A 16,765-nucleotide genomic window follows, 5' to 3' on the forward strand; every position below is an offset into this window, starting at 1 on the left:
CGACACCTGAATTTTGACTTCAATACCAGGTTTAGTATCACGGTAATTGATACCAAAGCGTTACCACAGCAAAAACAAGCGCTTTAGCTAAAGTCACAGAATAATGAATGAGGTTTATATAACGAATTAGGTTTTTATAACATTGAACAATACACTGAGTGTACAAAACATGAACTTCCTAATATTGAGTTGCTAAACCCCTCCCGTTGCCCTCTGAACAGACTCAAATCGTCAGGGCATGGACTCCACAAGGTATCGAAAGCGTTCCACAGGGATGCTGGCTCATGTTGACTCCAATGCTTCCCACAGTTGTGTGAAGTTGGCTGGATGTCCTTTGGGTGGTGGACCAGTCTTGATGCACACGGTAAACTGTGGTGTGAAACCCCCAGCAGCTTTGCAGTTCTTTACACAAACCGGTTCTTGACATCTACTACCGTACCCCGTTCAAAGGCTTTTCAAACTTTTCTTGCCCATTCACCCTCTGAATGGCACACATACACAATCCATGTCTCAATTGTCTCAAGGCTTAAATATCCTTTAAATATCCTTCTTTAACCTTTCTCCTCCCCTTCATCTACACTGATTTTGAAGTGGATTGTACAAGTGACAATAAGGGATCATAGCTTTCACCTGGATTCACTTGGTCAGTCAATGTCAGTCAATGTCATGGAAAGAGCAGGTGTTCATAATGTAAAACCAGTAACTGGTGCCAGCCGATTACCGGAGCGCATCTTAACTCCTAAACCAAGTGAGGCTTGTCATTTTGCTTGTGAAGAGCAAGGTTAGATGCCCTGTGTCCGGTGCGAACTTTACACATGTACATTTAACGGACCCTGGGATATCCGTTTATGTGACCAGCTTTTTGTCTGGGCGGTCACCATCTCGAAGTCTCTCCCATTGGATTGTGGAGGGTGTCTACCTGGCATACAGTGGCGAAGGTTAGCTAGCGGTGTATGTGCCCACTCCACAAGGGTTCTGGCAGTGTTTTGGGCATCGTTTAAAGGGTTGACTATAGGAGATATTTGTCCTTCAACGAGTTGGGTGTCACCAGGTTTTATTGCTTGGATGTCACTGCTCCTAGTGTAGCCCACAGGGTGCTTACGGCTGGGACATGGGAAAGTAACTAGGCAGCTCGCTGTGTGCAATACCCAGATTGCTGACTTGCTGAAAGGGAACGTACGTTATGACATAACTACTGTTCTCTGAAGGAGGGAAACGTGGCCCCGTGCCGCCCGTTTCTGGCCTCGGTGAAGAGCGGTATTGAATTGAAGGAATGAATCTGAGCCTCACGCTTATTACCTGTGGAAGGTGGAGCTTCCAGTGAGGTGCGGATTTCAGACGTGATTTTAGATTCTTTAACCGAAGTCACAATGCGACTCTCCATAGTTGTACCTCGTTTCCGTCTTTCAGGGAACAGTAGTTATAGATTTAGAATAAAGTACAGCATGCTAAGGGTCCCTAATAACAACCAGTTTTTTACAAAGCAAATATCTAAATATATACTGCATATCTCTGTAATTCCTTTTTAATTTAATTTTTTGTTTGTTTTAGTTGTCAGCATTTACCTTACAGGTTGGCAGCACGTCAGTGTATCAGATTGAAAGAATATGGCTGCTCGGTGTGTGGGTGTTGTCAAACTGTCTTTTATTGGTATTTTCAACCTCTGTTGGTATGTAGGTAGAGCTTGTTTTTGGGGCAGTGTTTCCCTACCACCCCCACGCATTTAAAAAAATACTTATATTGGTTTCAGTTTTGGGAATAAGTGGTACAGAGAGCAGGGTCATCTTTGAAACGTTTTGCAACAAAACAACAATGCACGTTTCTTATTGGACAAGTCACTCTCCTTTTCAGTCCATTTTCTTCCATTTTGGTGCCTAATGAACACTAGCCATTGCTTATCCTGTGTCTTTCCTATGTGTCCCCTGCAGTGAAAAGCTGTGTGCCTTCTGCTACTGTGGCGAGAGGAGTTTCCTGGGCCAGGGCGACCTGATGGTGTTTGGCCCCACGCCGGGCTACGTGCCGCTGCACATCCGCAACCGACGAGGCAGCTCGGAGAAGGACGATGACTACCACGAAGATGACTTCCAAGACGACCACCACGACACCAAGAGCGCAGGGCAGCGCGACGGCGTGAGGGGCCTTAAAAAGTAAGTTGGCTCAAACATTGGCGTAACGTAGTTGTTGGGTTGGCTTACAATGGCCGTTCAGCTTGCAGTGGCTATTCACACTGCTGATTGTTCTGTGATGGTGGTGTTTATGATGGCTTGACTTGACAATGTTGATTCTCTTAGTGGTATTAATTCTCTTGAATCCATTTTGAGTCTCTCAAATTCCCGTTCCCCAGCTTTGACCCAAGAGTTGCACGTTTTTTGGGAGAAAGTGTTAGCTAAGTACATCATACTCGTCTAGGGTGTCATTGAGACCTAGACACGTCTTCATTTTAAACCTGGAGGGAAGCAGAAATGTCTGCTCGACTCACTGTAAATGTAATGACCGTTTCAAGGCTACACTTTGTTATCACTATTGCCATTGATTTGGTTGGAGAGTAAATGACAGCTGAAATTGCACCAGGGAAGGTGTCTACTTCACTTCAGAATTGTGTGGGTGTACACGCTGCCAAGTAGGTAACAGAACAGGCATAGAATTTTCCATACAGACTTGTTAGTTCATTAAAGTGGTTGTTTTTGGTTTTGAGGTGTAGATGGTTACATCATGATTATATGGTAGAGGCATTACTTAGGTTGAGGAGGTGGAGGCATTACTTAGGTTGAGGCGGTGGAGGCATTACTTAGGTTGAGGCGGTGGAGGCATTACTTAGGTTGAGGGGTGGAGGCATTTACTTTAGGTTGAGGCGGTGGAGGCATATACTTAGGTTGAGGCGGTGGAGGCATTACTTAGGTTGAGGCGGTGGAGGCATTACTTAGGTTGAGCGCGGTGGAGGCCATTACCTTAGGTTGAGGCGCGTGGTAGGCATTACTTAGGTTGAGGAGGTGAAGGGCATTACTTAGGTTGAGGCGGTGGAGGCATTACTTAGGTTGAGGCGGTGGAGGCATTACTTAGGTTGAGGCGGTGGAGGCATTACTTAGGTTGAGGAGGCGGCCACCTTGTTTTATTGTGAGCATGTGTTCACACGTAAACATGCCTACTGGACCTGTTGCTGATCAAATATGTGGCTTGGAAATGGTAAATAAATGTGTAAGCATATTTGTTATGTTTATAGACTGTAGACTTCTCCCAGACTCACACCATAGAAGCCAAAGAACCTAAAGAAGTGAAATAATTACTCTGAAATATTGTTTAGGGTTATATTTGTTAGTCCCTCAATGTTTGTCCGTTTGGTGCCTATATGAACTTGTCCAATAGGAAATGCAAATTTTCCTTTTATATTGCAAAACCTTTTGCTATGCTGTATTCTAATGAATTCGACCCATGGCTTTGCCTCTAACTGGCTGGAAACAGATTAACCACTGTGTCCAAGTTTCTCCATCAAACTAAATTGGTGTTCTCCCCCATTGTGCATTGTTTGAGGCATGTAGGTAGAGAGGGAAAGAGAGGGAGAAAGATAGATGGAGTACCGTGACCCAAATAAGTGAACGCATGCTAATGAACCCAGGCGCTCAAATTCAATTTGGGTCAATTATTGTGGTGCTGAAAATGCCCCAGTGATTAGTTACTTGGAGGGGTGGAAGGGACTGAGGGGTGGATGGGGTGGAGGATAAAAATCCATGAAGGAAGAGAGAATTTCACTGGCAGGCCCTACTAGCTTCTCCAGCCCTGCTCTCTGCTCTCTATTTTCTCTTGCTCTCTCTCCCTGTCACTCTACTCTCTCCTCGCTCTCTCTTTCTCTCTCTCTCTCATCATTTTCAGCTTCACGTGATCCACTGTTGACAAAGACCTCCCGTCAGAAGACACCCAATCGAGTGTCTCCTCCCTCCCCGAGGGGGCGGTGACGTAATGCTCTCACCCAGGAAGGTTCCTGACAGGGGGACAACGCGGCCCAAATGCATTGTTTCGTTGGAGCCCCATGATTGGTCAGTCAGTCCAGGGCTGGCGCCGTGCCAGTTCTAGACGGGGAGCTGAAGAATGAAAACAATAACAAGCGTGCGTGAGAGAAGTGTTAAGGTGGACTGTGTGAGAGAAGTGTTAAGGTGGACTGTGTGAGAGAAGTGTTAAGGTGGACTGTGTGAGAGAAGTGTTAAGGTGGGACTGTGTTGGAGAAGAAGAGTGTTAAGGTGGTCTGGGGACAGTTCACGGGAACTGAGCCTAGTGACCCCATTCTGTTTTGGCCTGAATAGCAACACAATGAATCACCGATTTGGCGAGATCAGAGGAGATGGGTAGAGAATTATCCTAACCAGACATGGATGAAACTGCACTCTCCCTGCATGTGGTATTGGCTGTTGATAAGATGACTACAGTTGTTGTAAGGGGTGCGTGACCTCAATGACAGATTACCTTGTGCATATGGCTCCCGAGTGGCGCAGCGGTCTAAGGCACTGCATCTCAGTGCAAGAGGCGTGCGTCACTTCTGTCCCTGGTTCGAATCCAGGCTGTATCACATCCGACGTGATTGGGAGTCAGCAGCGCACAATTGGCCCAGCTTCATCCAAGTTTGCCCGGGTAGCTGTCATTGTAATTAAGAATTGGTTCTTAATCTGACTTGACTAGTTAAAAAAAATAATATACCACTGCTCAAAAAAATAAAAGGGAACACTAAAATAACACATCCTAGATCTGAATGAATGAAATATTCTTATTAAATACTTTTTCTTTACATAGTTGAATGTGCTGACAACAAAATCACACAAAAATATCAATGGAAATCAAATTTATCAACCCATGGAGTCTGGATTTGGAGTCACACTCAAAATTAAAGTGGAAAAACCACACTACAGGCTGATCAACATTTTGATATGTATTTCCTAAACAAGTCAAAATATGAGGCTCAGTAGTGTGTGTGCCCCACGTGCCTGTATGACCTCCCTACAACGCCTGGGCATGCCTGATGAGGTGGCGGATGTCTCCTCCCAGACCTGACTAAAGCACAGCCCAACTCCTGGACAGTCTGTGGTGTGGCGTTGAGTGGATGGAGCGAGACATGATGTCCAGATGTGTCTCAATTGGATTCAGGGTCTGGGGAACGGGCGGGCCAGTCCATAGCATCAATGCCTTCCTCTTGCAGGAACTGCTGACACACTCCAGCCACATGAGGTCTAGCATTGTCTTGCATTAGGGGACCCAGGGCCAACCGCACCAGCATATGGTCTCACAAGGGGTCTGAGGATCTCATCTCGGTACCTATGGCAGTCAGGCTACCTCTGGCGAGCACATGGAGGGCTGTGCGGCCCCCCAAAGAAATGCCACCCCACACCATGACTGACCCACCGCCAAACCGGTCATGCTGGAGGATGTTGCAGGCAGCAGAATGTTCCTCACGGCGTCTCCAGACTCTGTCACATGTGCTCATGTGCTCAGTGTGAACCTGCTTTCATCTGTGAAGAGCAAAGGGCGCCAGTGGCGAATTTGCCAATCTTGGTGTTCTCTGGCAAATGCCAAACGCCTGCACGGTGTTGGGCTGTAGAACAATCCCCACCTGTGGACGTCGGGCCCTCATACCACCCTCATGGAGTCTGTTTCTGACCGTTTGAGCAGACACATGCACATTTGTGGCCTGCTGGAGGTCATTTTGCAGGGCTCTGGCAGTGCTCCTCCTGCTCCTCCTTGCACAAAGGCGGAGGTAGCAGTCCTGCTGCTGGGTTGTGCCCTCCTACGGCCTCCTCCACGTCTCCTGATGTACATCAGGCAGGAAGCATAGGAACTGAGAAGTGGTCTGTGGTCACCAACAACCTGCAGAACCACTCCTTTATTGGGGGTGTCTTGCTAATTGCCTATAATTTCCACCTGTTGTCTATTCCATTTGCACAACAGCATGTGAAATTTATTGTCAATCAGTGTTGCTTCCTAAGTGGACAGTTTGATTTCACAGAAGTGTGATTGACTTGGAGTTACATTGTGTTGTTTAAGTGTTCCCTTTATTTTTTTGAGCAGTGTATATATTTTGTGTTTGTCCTTTCCCTCTGTGTGTAGGTATATGCATGCATACTTTGGTTCGTACATCGGTCTGTCTCATTCTCTATATTCTAATTCCCTGTGTGTTGAATGTGTGTGTAGTTGCTAATTAGGGTCTCGTTAAGGTGATCTAATTAAAAGTAACTTTGACTGACAGGCCCAAAGTAATCACAGGCCTAATGAAACACTACTCTGTCTAATGAGAGGCATCTGTCCCAGGGAGAGAGAGTAAGACCACAGTGTATTTACACACGGCGCCAGCACGTTCATTAACCACCAAGGTGGGAGATGGGCTTCGTTTAGATAAGACAGAAAAATTGGGGTTGCGTTCACTACGCATGAAAAGGAATGAAATGTTTGGAAAAACGTTCCTTTTTATTGTCCGTTGCACAACGTTTTGAAACGTTTTCCTACGGTGTGCCCTGATGAATATGACTCATTTTAAAAAGCCTAATTTTAAAAAGCCTCATGAATACTCAATGGTTGGATTCTTTAGCGAACAGTTTGGCCTGACTCAACAAATTTAGTTTTTTGATTGAACACTTTGATTCTTTATGGTAAATGAACACATGGAAAAGCTGTTGATATCACACAAATAAGCTGCATATATGTCATTCACATCAATCCCTCTCCAAAAGCATACTCATTTCCAATGGAATTATGTATGGTTGTGAAAATAAAAGGCCAATGTTTGGGGCCAAAAGATCTGCATATGATCAAATTGTCTACAAGACGCGTCCATAACCTCCAGAAGGTTATTTATCTCTTTAAAGCAGCAGCGTTTTCATGCCGAACATAACATTTATGTGCGGAATGTGCTCAGACAAAGAGGTACGAGCCACAGCTGAGCAAAATGAGAGCGAACACGAGAGGGAGAAAGTGGAGGAAAAGGGATAGGAGATTGCACATTAGGCTTTTTGTCTCGGGCCTACGAGGCCAACCCTCATTGCATCCTTCACCACCAAATCCTCCATTTGGAATGCTTTCCCTTTAAGGCACAATCTGTAATTCGTTTTTGAGCCCAACGGCAGCCCTGCATCTCGGTTTGCTATAAAGCTGAGGGATGGGTCTAGTAGGGCAGTGTTCCCCAACGACGGTCCTCCAGTACCCCCACCAGCAAACACTTTTGTCGTAGCCCCAGACAAAAACACCTGATTCAACTTGTCAAGGGCTTGATGATTAGTTGACAAGTAGAATCAGGTGTGCTTGTCCGGTGGCCACAACAACAATATTTACTTGAGGACTGGAGTTGGGGTGAACACTGTAGTAGGGAAATGTCACCACTCTTAAATTCATAGATGGAGCTTTTGATGTATGGTTTGGTTGCATGTCAGAGCCACAGCCCATCAGTGTTTGATCGTCCTCCATCCTCCTCTCATCCCCCCCATCCACAGCGTATAGTAACCTTAATGGGAGTGTGTTCATTAGGCATCAAATGGAAGAAAATTCCCTGAAACCCTAATCTACGTTTTCTGTTGCATAGTGTTTAAAAATGTTTTCCGTTGCACGCCCTAATCAACACAACCGTATAATATAGTTATTTTTATTAAGGCGTATACAGATGTTGTGGCAGGGGGAGTATACAGTAGCCTTTCATCCCCAGTACCCTACTGCTTCCTGGCGCTGGGAAAAGAGCTTACTCCAGACTGCCATTCCCCAAATCCTGGAATAGGCTTTATCCGGTGGGGATGAGAGAGGGAGAGATTGTGTGTCAGGCTGGCTTGTGTGTGTGGGCTCGAACAGCCAGTTCTTGTGCATTAGCCAAAGGGCAACTTCTACCCTGACGCTTTCTTACCGAGGGAGAGAATGGTGGGGATTTACAATGTCAATGAGCACGACTTGATCAATGGAGGACAACGTAATGCAATTATCATTGTCCATAGAATCAGTTAAAACAGTTGTTAATGTCCCATCCCCTATCCCAACCAGCCACAGATATCAAGCCAGATTTAAGACTAGGGATATATTTTTTTCAAAAAAGTCTACCAAGTTTCAATACGGGGAGTAGTGTAATACCGGGAGTAGTGAAACTTTATCCCGAGAGTCCCGGGAAATAAAGCACAAATCTGAAGTGCTTATTTAAGTGTTTAAAATCAAGATAGGGTCACCATTTTAGGGTTTTCCCAAAGTAAGATTGTCGCTGTGCCACATTGCGGTTTTGGCTGCGCCACTTTGTAAAGATTTCACAGCAAGTGAAACTGATATAGTTAGTAATGATAGAGTAACTTTGATCGCCAATGACATTGTTGTGAATTGCAAAACAGGCCGTTCATAAATTCTAAGCGTTATCATGCTCCTCAAATAATTCAGAGCATTTCAGCAGTAGGCAAGTGTCAAGGTACACTATATATAAATAAATATATAGATCGATCACATCACACACACACACAAAAAATTGTGGACACGCCTTCAAATTAGTGGATTCGGCTATTTCAGCCACACCCGTTGCTGACAGGTGTATAAAATCGAGCACACAGCCATGCGATCTCCATAGACAAACATTGACAGTAGAATGACTTACTGAAGAGCCAAGTTGCACAGGGTGTGGTTCAGACACAGCGCCCCAAGCTTAATGATGAGCTTGGAGGGTACTATGGTGTTGAATGCTGAGCTGTAGTCATTGAACAGCATTCTTACATAGGTATTCCTCTTGTCCAGATGGGATTGGGCAGTGCGATGGCGATTGCATCATCTGTGGATCTATTGGGGTGGTAAGCAAATTGAAGTGGGTCTAGGGTGTCCGGTAAGGTAGAGGTGATATGATCCTTAACTAGCCTCTCAAAGCACTTCATGATGACAGAAGTGATTGCTACGGGGCGATAGTCATTAAGTTCAGTTACCTTTGCCTTCTTGTGTACAGGTGAAATGGTGGATGTCGTGAAGCAAGTGGGGACAGCAGACTGGGATAGGGAGAGATTGAATATGTCCATAAACGCTCCAGCCAGCTGGTCTGCGCATGCTCTGAGGACGCGGCTTGGGATGCCGTCTGGGCTCGCAGCCTGGCAAGGGTTAACACGCTGAAATGTCTTACTCACGTTGGCGACGGAGAAGGAGAGCCCACAGTCCTTGGTAGCGGGCCGCCTCGGTGGCACTGTGTTAACCTCAAAGCGGGCAAAGAAGGTGTTTTAGCTTGTCTGGAAGCAAGATGTCGGTGTCCGTGGCGTGGCTGGTTTTCCCTTTGTAGTCCGTGATTGTCTGTAGACCCTGCCACATACACTACCGTTCAAAAGTTTGGGGTCACTTAGAAATGTCCTTGTTTTTGAAAGAAAATCTTTAAAAAATTGTCCATTTTAAAATAACATAAAATTGATCAGAAATAAGGTGTAGACATTGTTAATGTTGTAAATTACTTTTGTAAGAAGCAATAAAACTGGCCTCCTTTTAGACTAGTTAAGTATCTGGACCATCAGCATTTGTGGGTTCGATTACAGGCTCAAAATGCCCAGAAACAAAGAACTTTCTTCTGAAACTCGTCAGTCTATTCTTGTTCTGAGAAATTAAGGCTGTTCCATGTGAGAAATTGCCAAGGAACTGAAGATCTAGTCGCCTCTTCACTGTTGACGTTGAGACTGGTGTTTTGCGGGTACTGTTTAATACAGCTGCCAGTTGAGTACTTGTGAGGCGTCTGTTTCTCAAACTAGACACTCTAATGTACTTGCCCTCTTGCTCAGTTGTGCACCGGGGCCTCCCACTCCTCTTTCTATTCTGGTTAGAGACAGTTTGTTCTGTTCTGTGAAGGGAGTAGAACACAGCGTTGTATGAGATCTTCAGTTTCTTGACAATTTCACAGAACAAGAATAGACTGACGAGTTTCTTTGTTTCTGGACATTTTGAGCCTGTAATCGAACCCGTAAATGCTGATGCTCCAGATACTATTTTAAAGAAGGCCAGTTTTATTGCGTCTTTAATCAAGACAACAGTTTTCAGCTGTGCTAACATAATTGCAAAAGGGTTTTCTAATTATCAATTAGCCTTTTAAAATAATAAACTGGATTAGTTAACACAACGTGCCATTGGAACACTGGGGTGATGGTTGCTGATAATTGGGCCTCTGTACGCCTATGTAGATTTTCCATAAAAAAATCTGCCGTTTCCAGCTACAATAGTAATTTACAACATTTAACACTCTATGCTGTATTTCTGATCAATTTGATGATATTTTAATGGACCAAAAAATTGCTTTTCTTTCAAAAACAAGGACATTTCTAAGTGACCCAAACCTTTGAAAGGTAGTATACGTCTCGTGTCTAAGCTGTTCAATTTTGGTCGGAAGTAGGACATGTTACTACGCAAACGAAGAGCAAAATCCACTTTTATGACATGCTAGCAAAATGTTCTAATCAGCTAATATTTGATCAATCTAAAATAAAGATGATCATGAGCAATGTTCCCTCTACTTTATTTTGACGCTGAGCAAATTTCAGGTCTGCTGAGCGCAAACTTGAACGTTGTGAAAATTCTGTGCAACTTCCAGCACGTGTTTACTGTGAACACTGAGGCTGTACCCGCTTTGTTACAATTGTAACAGTGCCAAGTAAGCTACTGTGGCTATTTGATCATAATGTAGGCCTACCAGTGGGTCCTACCATCAAAAACAATAGAGAAAATGTATTGACATGAAAATAGTGGTTCTGTCATTCAGCCTACAGTAACAGCCATTTTGTGGTGTTCAATGTAGGCCTACATGCCATGAGACTTTTGAAAAAAACATGCAGGGGTTGATATTAACCTGTTTATCCATTTGTTAATCAGACAAGTAGGTGTTTGAATGTCTTTGAGTTTGATGCAGGAAACCACTTTACAAAATAAAATGCATTATTTTTCTCATACCATGATTACAGAGAATCAGACAAATCATGCTACCCTCTGCCTATTGGCTACTTTGCTTTATTCAAACATGTCTCAAAATACAACACTGCTCCTTTAAGACAAACAAGCTCTTTACCTGACTACACTTTTCGAGGTTCTACGAATTGTACATGTTTTGTGTTTCTTCGTAAAGAAGCAATCACTCCCCCCCCCCCGCCCTCCCCCCCCCCTATTGCTGGACTACAAAGTATCTATAACTGGGCTAATAACTTATTAACTAGCAAAGGATATGAACAAAATGTGCACACGTGGCTACATGCAGCTCTTACTTTTATCTCAAAACAAGCGCATCCTCTCACGACCACAGTCCAGTTCAAAGTAAATGGCACAGATATGTATATAGCAATGGTCTGTTTGCATATAGGCCTACTGCAGCTCTAATTGGTTATGTCACACATGTGTATTGTATGGGCTGAGTCGTGCGCAGTAGATTCCTACTATGATGCGTTCTGCCTTAAACAAAATCTCTTGCATATTTCATTTTGTTTCAGTATTTTGCATTGAAAGTGGCTAATATTGCATTGATCCGATCACAATTGCCACAGTAAAGTGAAACGTTGATAGTGGTAACTAACAGGGAAAACAACAGAAAGTTGAGTGAAATCAATGTAGCCTACTGTTTTCTAGAAATCTGGCTTTTTTTCGTGTTAGGGCTCATGTAATTTCTGTGATGTCGGACCAGGCCTGGGCTCGGGCTTCAGCTCACAAGGCTTGTGTCAGACTGGGATCGAATGTTCAGTTCTGATGAGAACTCTAAACTGCATTTGGGTCTTGTTTTCGGTCTGTTAGTGTCAATTATGCGTGTGCTTTGAATTTATGGCGACTTTGTGTGACGTAAATACGCTAGGCTAAAGGTTTCCATGTGTCAACCTGTTTGGCAAAAATAAAATGGCTAATATTTAAATTTGCTGCTGCATGACATTGGGGAAATGTTAATTTAAAAAAAAATCGGGAATTGTGATGGGACAATCCCGGTTACCCGGGTTTTAATCCCTACTATGGACTGCCACAAAGCTATCCCCATAAATTGGATACAAGGCTCTCTCGTTGTTCTTTTTCTATTAGCCAGTTTTGTTCTTTGGTGCCATACCTGATGTTTAGTAGTGTTAGTGTAGGTCCTTTGTTTGTTCTTTACATACATTTATGCTGTTACATTTCGGTTTGACTGCTATGTGGGTGAAAAATAAACTTGATCTTGAACGTGACCTGTTGCCCCCTCCCTCCCCAGGGTCAGCTCTCCGGACAGTGGTCTCCACTCCTCCTCGGCACCCGGCAGCACGGACCCCTTCAGCGAGGAACAGGCCGCTAAGTTCTGGGACGAGCTGGGTCAGATCGGCCTCCCCGACGACATCAATGTCCAGTCCCTGTTTGACCCCACAGGCCAGTGCTGTGCCCATCTGCACTGTGCCGCCTGGTCCGAGGGTGTGTGTCGCGGCGAGGCCCAGGATTCACTGCTCTACGTGGACAAAGCCATAGACTCAGGGAGCACAGAGGTGAGATGTAACAGACAATCCATTGGGGTGTGGGAGTGCACATGCCCCCGATCTCTTTAAACAAGTGACCAGCAAATCAGCAATGTGTTTCTTTGCGAGCTCAGTATTTGTGTACATTCGTATTTTTTTATGCCCGTTACCGATTTGTTTTTTTGGGGGGGTCAAGATGGCCAATGGCCGATTTTATTATAGGTCAACATCATTCAATTTGAAAATGTAATTTATTTTTAATTTTTTACCAGAGACAGCCATGTATGCATAAATGTTTTAATCAAACAATAATTAACTTTGCTTTTACCAATCTAACTGTATAACAACATAATGGTCATCATTTTATTTGAATGGTAAATTAAGATAGAATAGGCCTGTCATACAGGTTACTGCATATTCAATAGCAGTGTGTAGCATGCATTGAGTTATTGAGCTTGTTTTGGATGGTCAGTGGCGTCTGATGCTACAGATGACAAAAAATCAGTTTGCCTTCTATTTGGGACTTACCTACTGATCAAAAACATTTGCATGAAGCATCACTCCGGCGTAGGTCCAAGATGGCATAGTAGTCAAATGTGTTTTATTTGTCTTGTCCTGTGCCATGTATTTATCATTTTCTTCGTAAAAATTTTAATCTCACTTGTTATCTATGGATTGAAGATAATCTCCTGCCTCACCCAATGTGGTACGGATCTGCTATCTTTATACTTAAGAACCGTGAACCCCCATCAGGAGCTAGCCAGCTAACTAGCTACTAGCTAGTAGTCAGTTAGCCGCTGGTAGTGGTCCTCACCGTTAACTCATACATCAGCCAGCCTCAGCCCGGTCAATTCCTGCCAGTCTACACAGCGCGATATCTACCCAGAGCATATCGGACTGCTTTTTCTCTACCACATCTCCGGATTCCTACCGCAAGCTCTAAACCTTAACACCGGATCATCGCAGCTAGCTAGCTTCTATCCGAGTGGCTACCCCTGGCTAACATCTCTGTCCCGAAGCAAGCACCAGTTAGCCTGGAGCTAGCTTCGAGCTAGGCCCATCTCTTGGCTAGCCGAAGAGGTCTATCAGCCAATTCTTGGGCTACAATATCTCTTTTGCCAATTGGCCTGGACCCTTTACTGCCGACACGGAACCCCGCCGATCCGTCACGACTGGTCTGCCGACGTAACCATCCGAGGTGGTTTCAACAGGCTCTAACGTTGCGACATCCCCTGAGGCCCATCTGCTAGCCCCGGCCCGCTAGCTGTCAGAATTGCCGCGTCTCCAGCTAGCCTAGCGTAGTAGCGACTACTGAATTGGCTCCCTGACTCATCTATTGCTACTCTCTGGACCCTATGATCACTCGGCTACACATGCCTCACCCTAATGTCAATATGCCTTGTCTATTGCTGTTTTGGTTAGTGATTGTCTTATTTCACTGTAGAGCCCCTAGCCATGCCCAATATGCCTTAGATAGCCCTTTTGTTCCTCCCCCCATACATGCGGTGACCTCACCTGGCTTAACTGGTGCCTCTAGAGACAAAACCTCTCATCGTCACTCAATGCCCAGGTTTACCTCCACTGTACTCACATCCTACCATACCCTTGTCTGTACATTATGCCTTGAATATATTCTTCTGCGCCCCGAACGGACTAGACGACTAGTTCTTATAGCCTTTAGCCGTACCCTTATCCTACTACTCCTTTGTTCCTCTGGAGATGTAGAGGCTAACCCAGGCCCTGCAGCCCTCAGCACCACTCCCATTCCCCAGGAGCACTCATTTGTTGACTTCTGTAACCGTGAAAGCCTTGGTTTCATGCATGTTAACATTAGAAGCCTCCTCCCTAAGTTTGTTTTATTCACTGCTTTAGCACACTCCACCAACCCTGATGTCCTAGCCGTGTCTGAATCCTGGCTTAGGAAGGCCACCAAAAATCCTGAAATGTACATCCCTAACTATAACATATTCTGACAAGATAGAACTGCCAAAGGGGGTGGAGTTAGCCTGCAGAGTTCTGTCATACTATCCAGGTCTGTGCCCAAACAATTCGAGCTTCTACTTTTAAAAATCCACCTTTCCAGAAACAAGTTTCACCATTGCCGCTTGATATAGACCCCCTTCAGCCCCCAGTTGTGCCCAGGACACCATATGTGAATTGATCGCCTCCCCATTTATATTCAGAGCTCATGCTGCTAGGTGACCTAAACTGGAACATGCTTAACACCCCAGCTATCCTACAATCTAAGCTTGATGCCCTCAATCTCACACAAATTATCAAGGAACCTACCAGGTACAACCCTAAATCCGTAACCAATGGCACCCTCATAGATATCATCCTGACCAACTTACCCTCTAAATACACATCTGCTGTCTTCAACCAGGATCTCAGCGATCACTGCCTCATTGCCTGCGTGCGTAATGGGGCAGCGGTCGAATGACCATCCATCATCACTGTCAAACGCTCCCTAAAACACTTCAGCGAGCAGGCCTTTCTAATCGACCTGGCCCGGGTATCCTGGAAGGATATTGACCTCATCCCGTCAGTAGAGGATGCCTGGTTGCTCTTTCAAAGTGCTTTCCTCACCATCTTAAATAAGCATTCAAAAAATGTAGAACTAAGAACAGATATAGCCCTTGGTTCACCCCAGACTTGACTGCCCTCACTACATATTTGTAGCCAAACCCACTGGCTCCAGGTCATCTATAAGTCTTTGCTAGGTAAAGCCCCGCCTTATCTCAGCTCACTTGTCACCATAGCGACACCGTAGCTATTAGCTACTTTTATTTCCCTGACTGATCAAAACGTTTTCTCGTGCCCTCTCTTGCCTCTCTGCAACAGACATATAGTTAGCAATATGTTTGGAACATCAAATTGTAATAAAATCGCAGTATCTAATCTCAATACATATAGAATCGTAAGAATTGCAATATATATCGTATCGGCACCTAAGTACTGTGATAATATCATATCGTGCTTCTAGTATCTGCTGTGATTTCTCTCAGCTGAACTTTGTCATTAACACAATGTAATGTGAGGGTGCAAGGGAGGCCACATTATAGATAATTTACTATTCTAGCTTGTAATTTGCTGTCTTGATATTGGTTGAGGCAAAATAAAACTCTGAACTAATGCAATGACTTCATTGAGGAAGTGGAAATGTTGGACTTGCCCAACTATGTTGACTTATTTGGTGGTGCGCACTCGGAGTTTGTGTTTTTGGGATTGAGCTAGGACAGGGCGATTATACCATATTTTACTTTATACTGGTATTGATGTATGGACCGATTTTAACTTTACCTTCTATAACGGTATTTCAATATTTGCATCATTGCTTGGTATGGCAACTGCTCGGCCTCCGACCGCAAGGCACAACAGAGGGTAGTGCGTACGGCCCAGTACATCTATATCAGGTGGTGTCAGAGGAAGGGCCTAAAAATGGCCAAAGACTCCAGCCACCCTAGTCATAGATTGTCTCTCTGCTACCGCACGGCAAGCGGTACCGGAGTGCCAAGTCTTGGTCCAAAAGTCTTCTAAACAGCTTCTACCCCCAAGCCATAAGACTCCTGAACAGCTATTCAAATGAGTTTATTTTAGTAAAAAGTTAACACTTATTTTTCTTAAAAGTATTGTTGATTAGGGAGTTGTATGTAAGTAAGCATTTCACATTTCGGCGCATGTGACAAATACAATTCGATTTGATTTGACAAGCACTTTCTTGCCATTCACTCTGTAGTCTGTATGGTCAGATAAATGCAGAAAGATGTTGGTGACAACGATGCTGCTTTCTACAAGCGTTCTATAACTTCAATATTAGTTTGTATCTTACCGTCTGCTAACTACTCTCTGCTAATTTGTCTTTTCATAGCAAGTTCCGGTTAAAATGTATTGTTAGCCGCCAATTGCTAGTTAGCTGGCTAGCTAGCTTGCTTCATGTAGTAAGAGTTAGCGCACATGTAGCTAGCTAATACAGCCTGGTACCAGTGCTGGTGTAGGCCTAGATAAGAATGTTTCCAACGATATTTATGAAAATAATTTTAGTTTGACGTGTGATTGAACAGTATCAAATCTAAGTTTATTGATCATGTACACGGTTTTACAGATGTTATTGCAGGTGCAGTGAAATCCTTATAAGGAGCTAGAAACAGGGTAACCGCGTCTCTGTCTGCACCATCATGTCAAAATAATCAGAATGGAGAAAGCCCTATTGAAATCACTATTTGTGTTGCCGCCCTAGGATCATGAACTACTCATAAAGCAGGTTTAGAACTTTTATTATTAAAAAAAAACATAAAATGCCACCAAATATTCTGAGATTGTGGCCATATCGCAGAGAGAGAGAGAGAGAGAGAGAGAGAGAGAGA

General features: G+C 44.3%; 1 protein-coding gene across 1 annotated transcript in view; it reads left to right on the top strand.

Moving 5' to 3' along the window:
* The window catches only part of LOC111953859 (histone-lysine N-methyltransferase 2D-like), a 127,963-nt gene that overhangs the window by 41,831 nt on the left and 69,367 nt on the right, over positions 1–16,765 (top strand). The window contains exons 5-6 of the mRNA XM_070435669.1: positions 1,929–2,147; positions 12,167–12,431. Of these exons, the coding sequence (XP_070291770.1) occupies positions 1,929–2,147; positions 12,167–12,431 (484 nt within the window). The remainder of the gene's footprint in view (positions 1–1,928; positions 2,148–12,166; positions 12,432–16,765) is intronic.

The sequence above is a fragment of the Salvelinus sp. IW2-2015 genome, linkage group LG27, assembly GCF_002910315.2.
Source record: "Salvelinus sp. IW2-2015 linkage group LG27, ASM291031v2, whole genome shotgun sequence".
Taxonomy (NCBI): Eukaryota; Metazoa; Chordata; class Actinopteri; order Salmoniformes; family Salmonidae; genus Salvelinus; species Salvelinus sp. IW2-2015.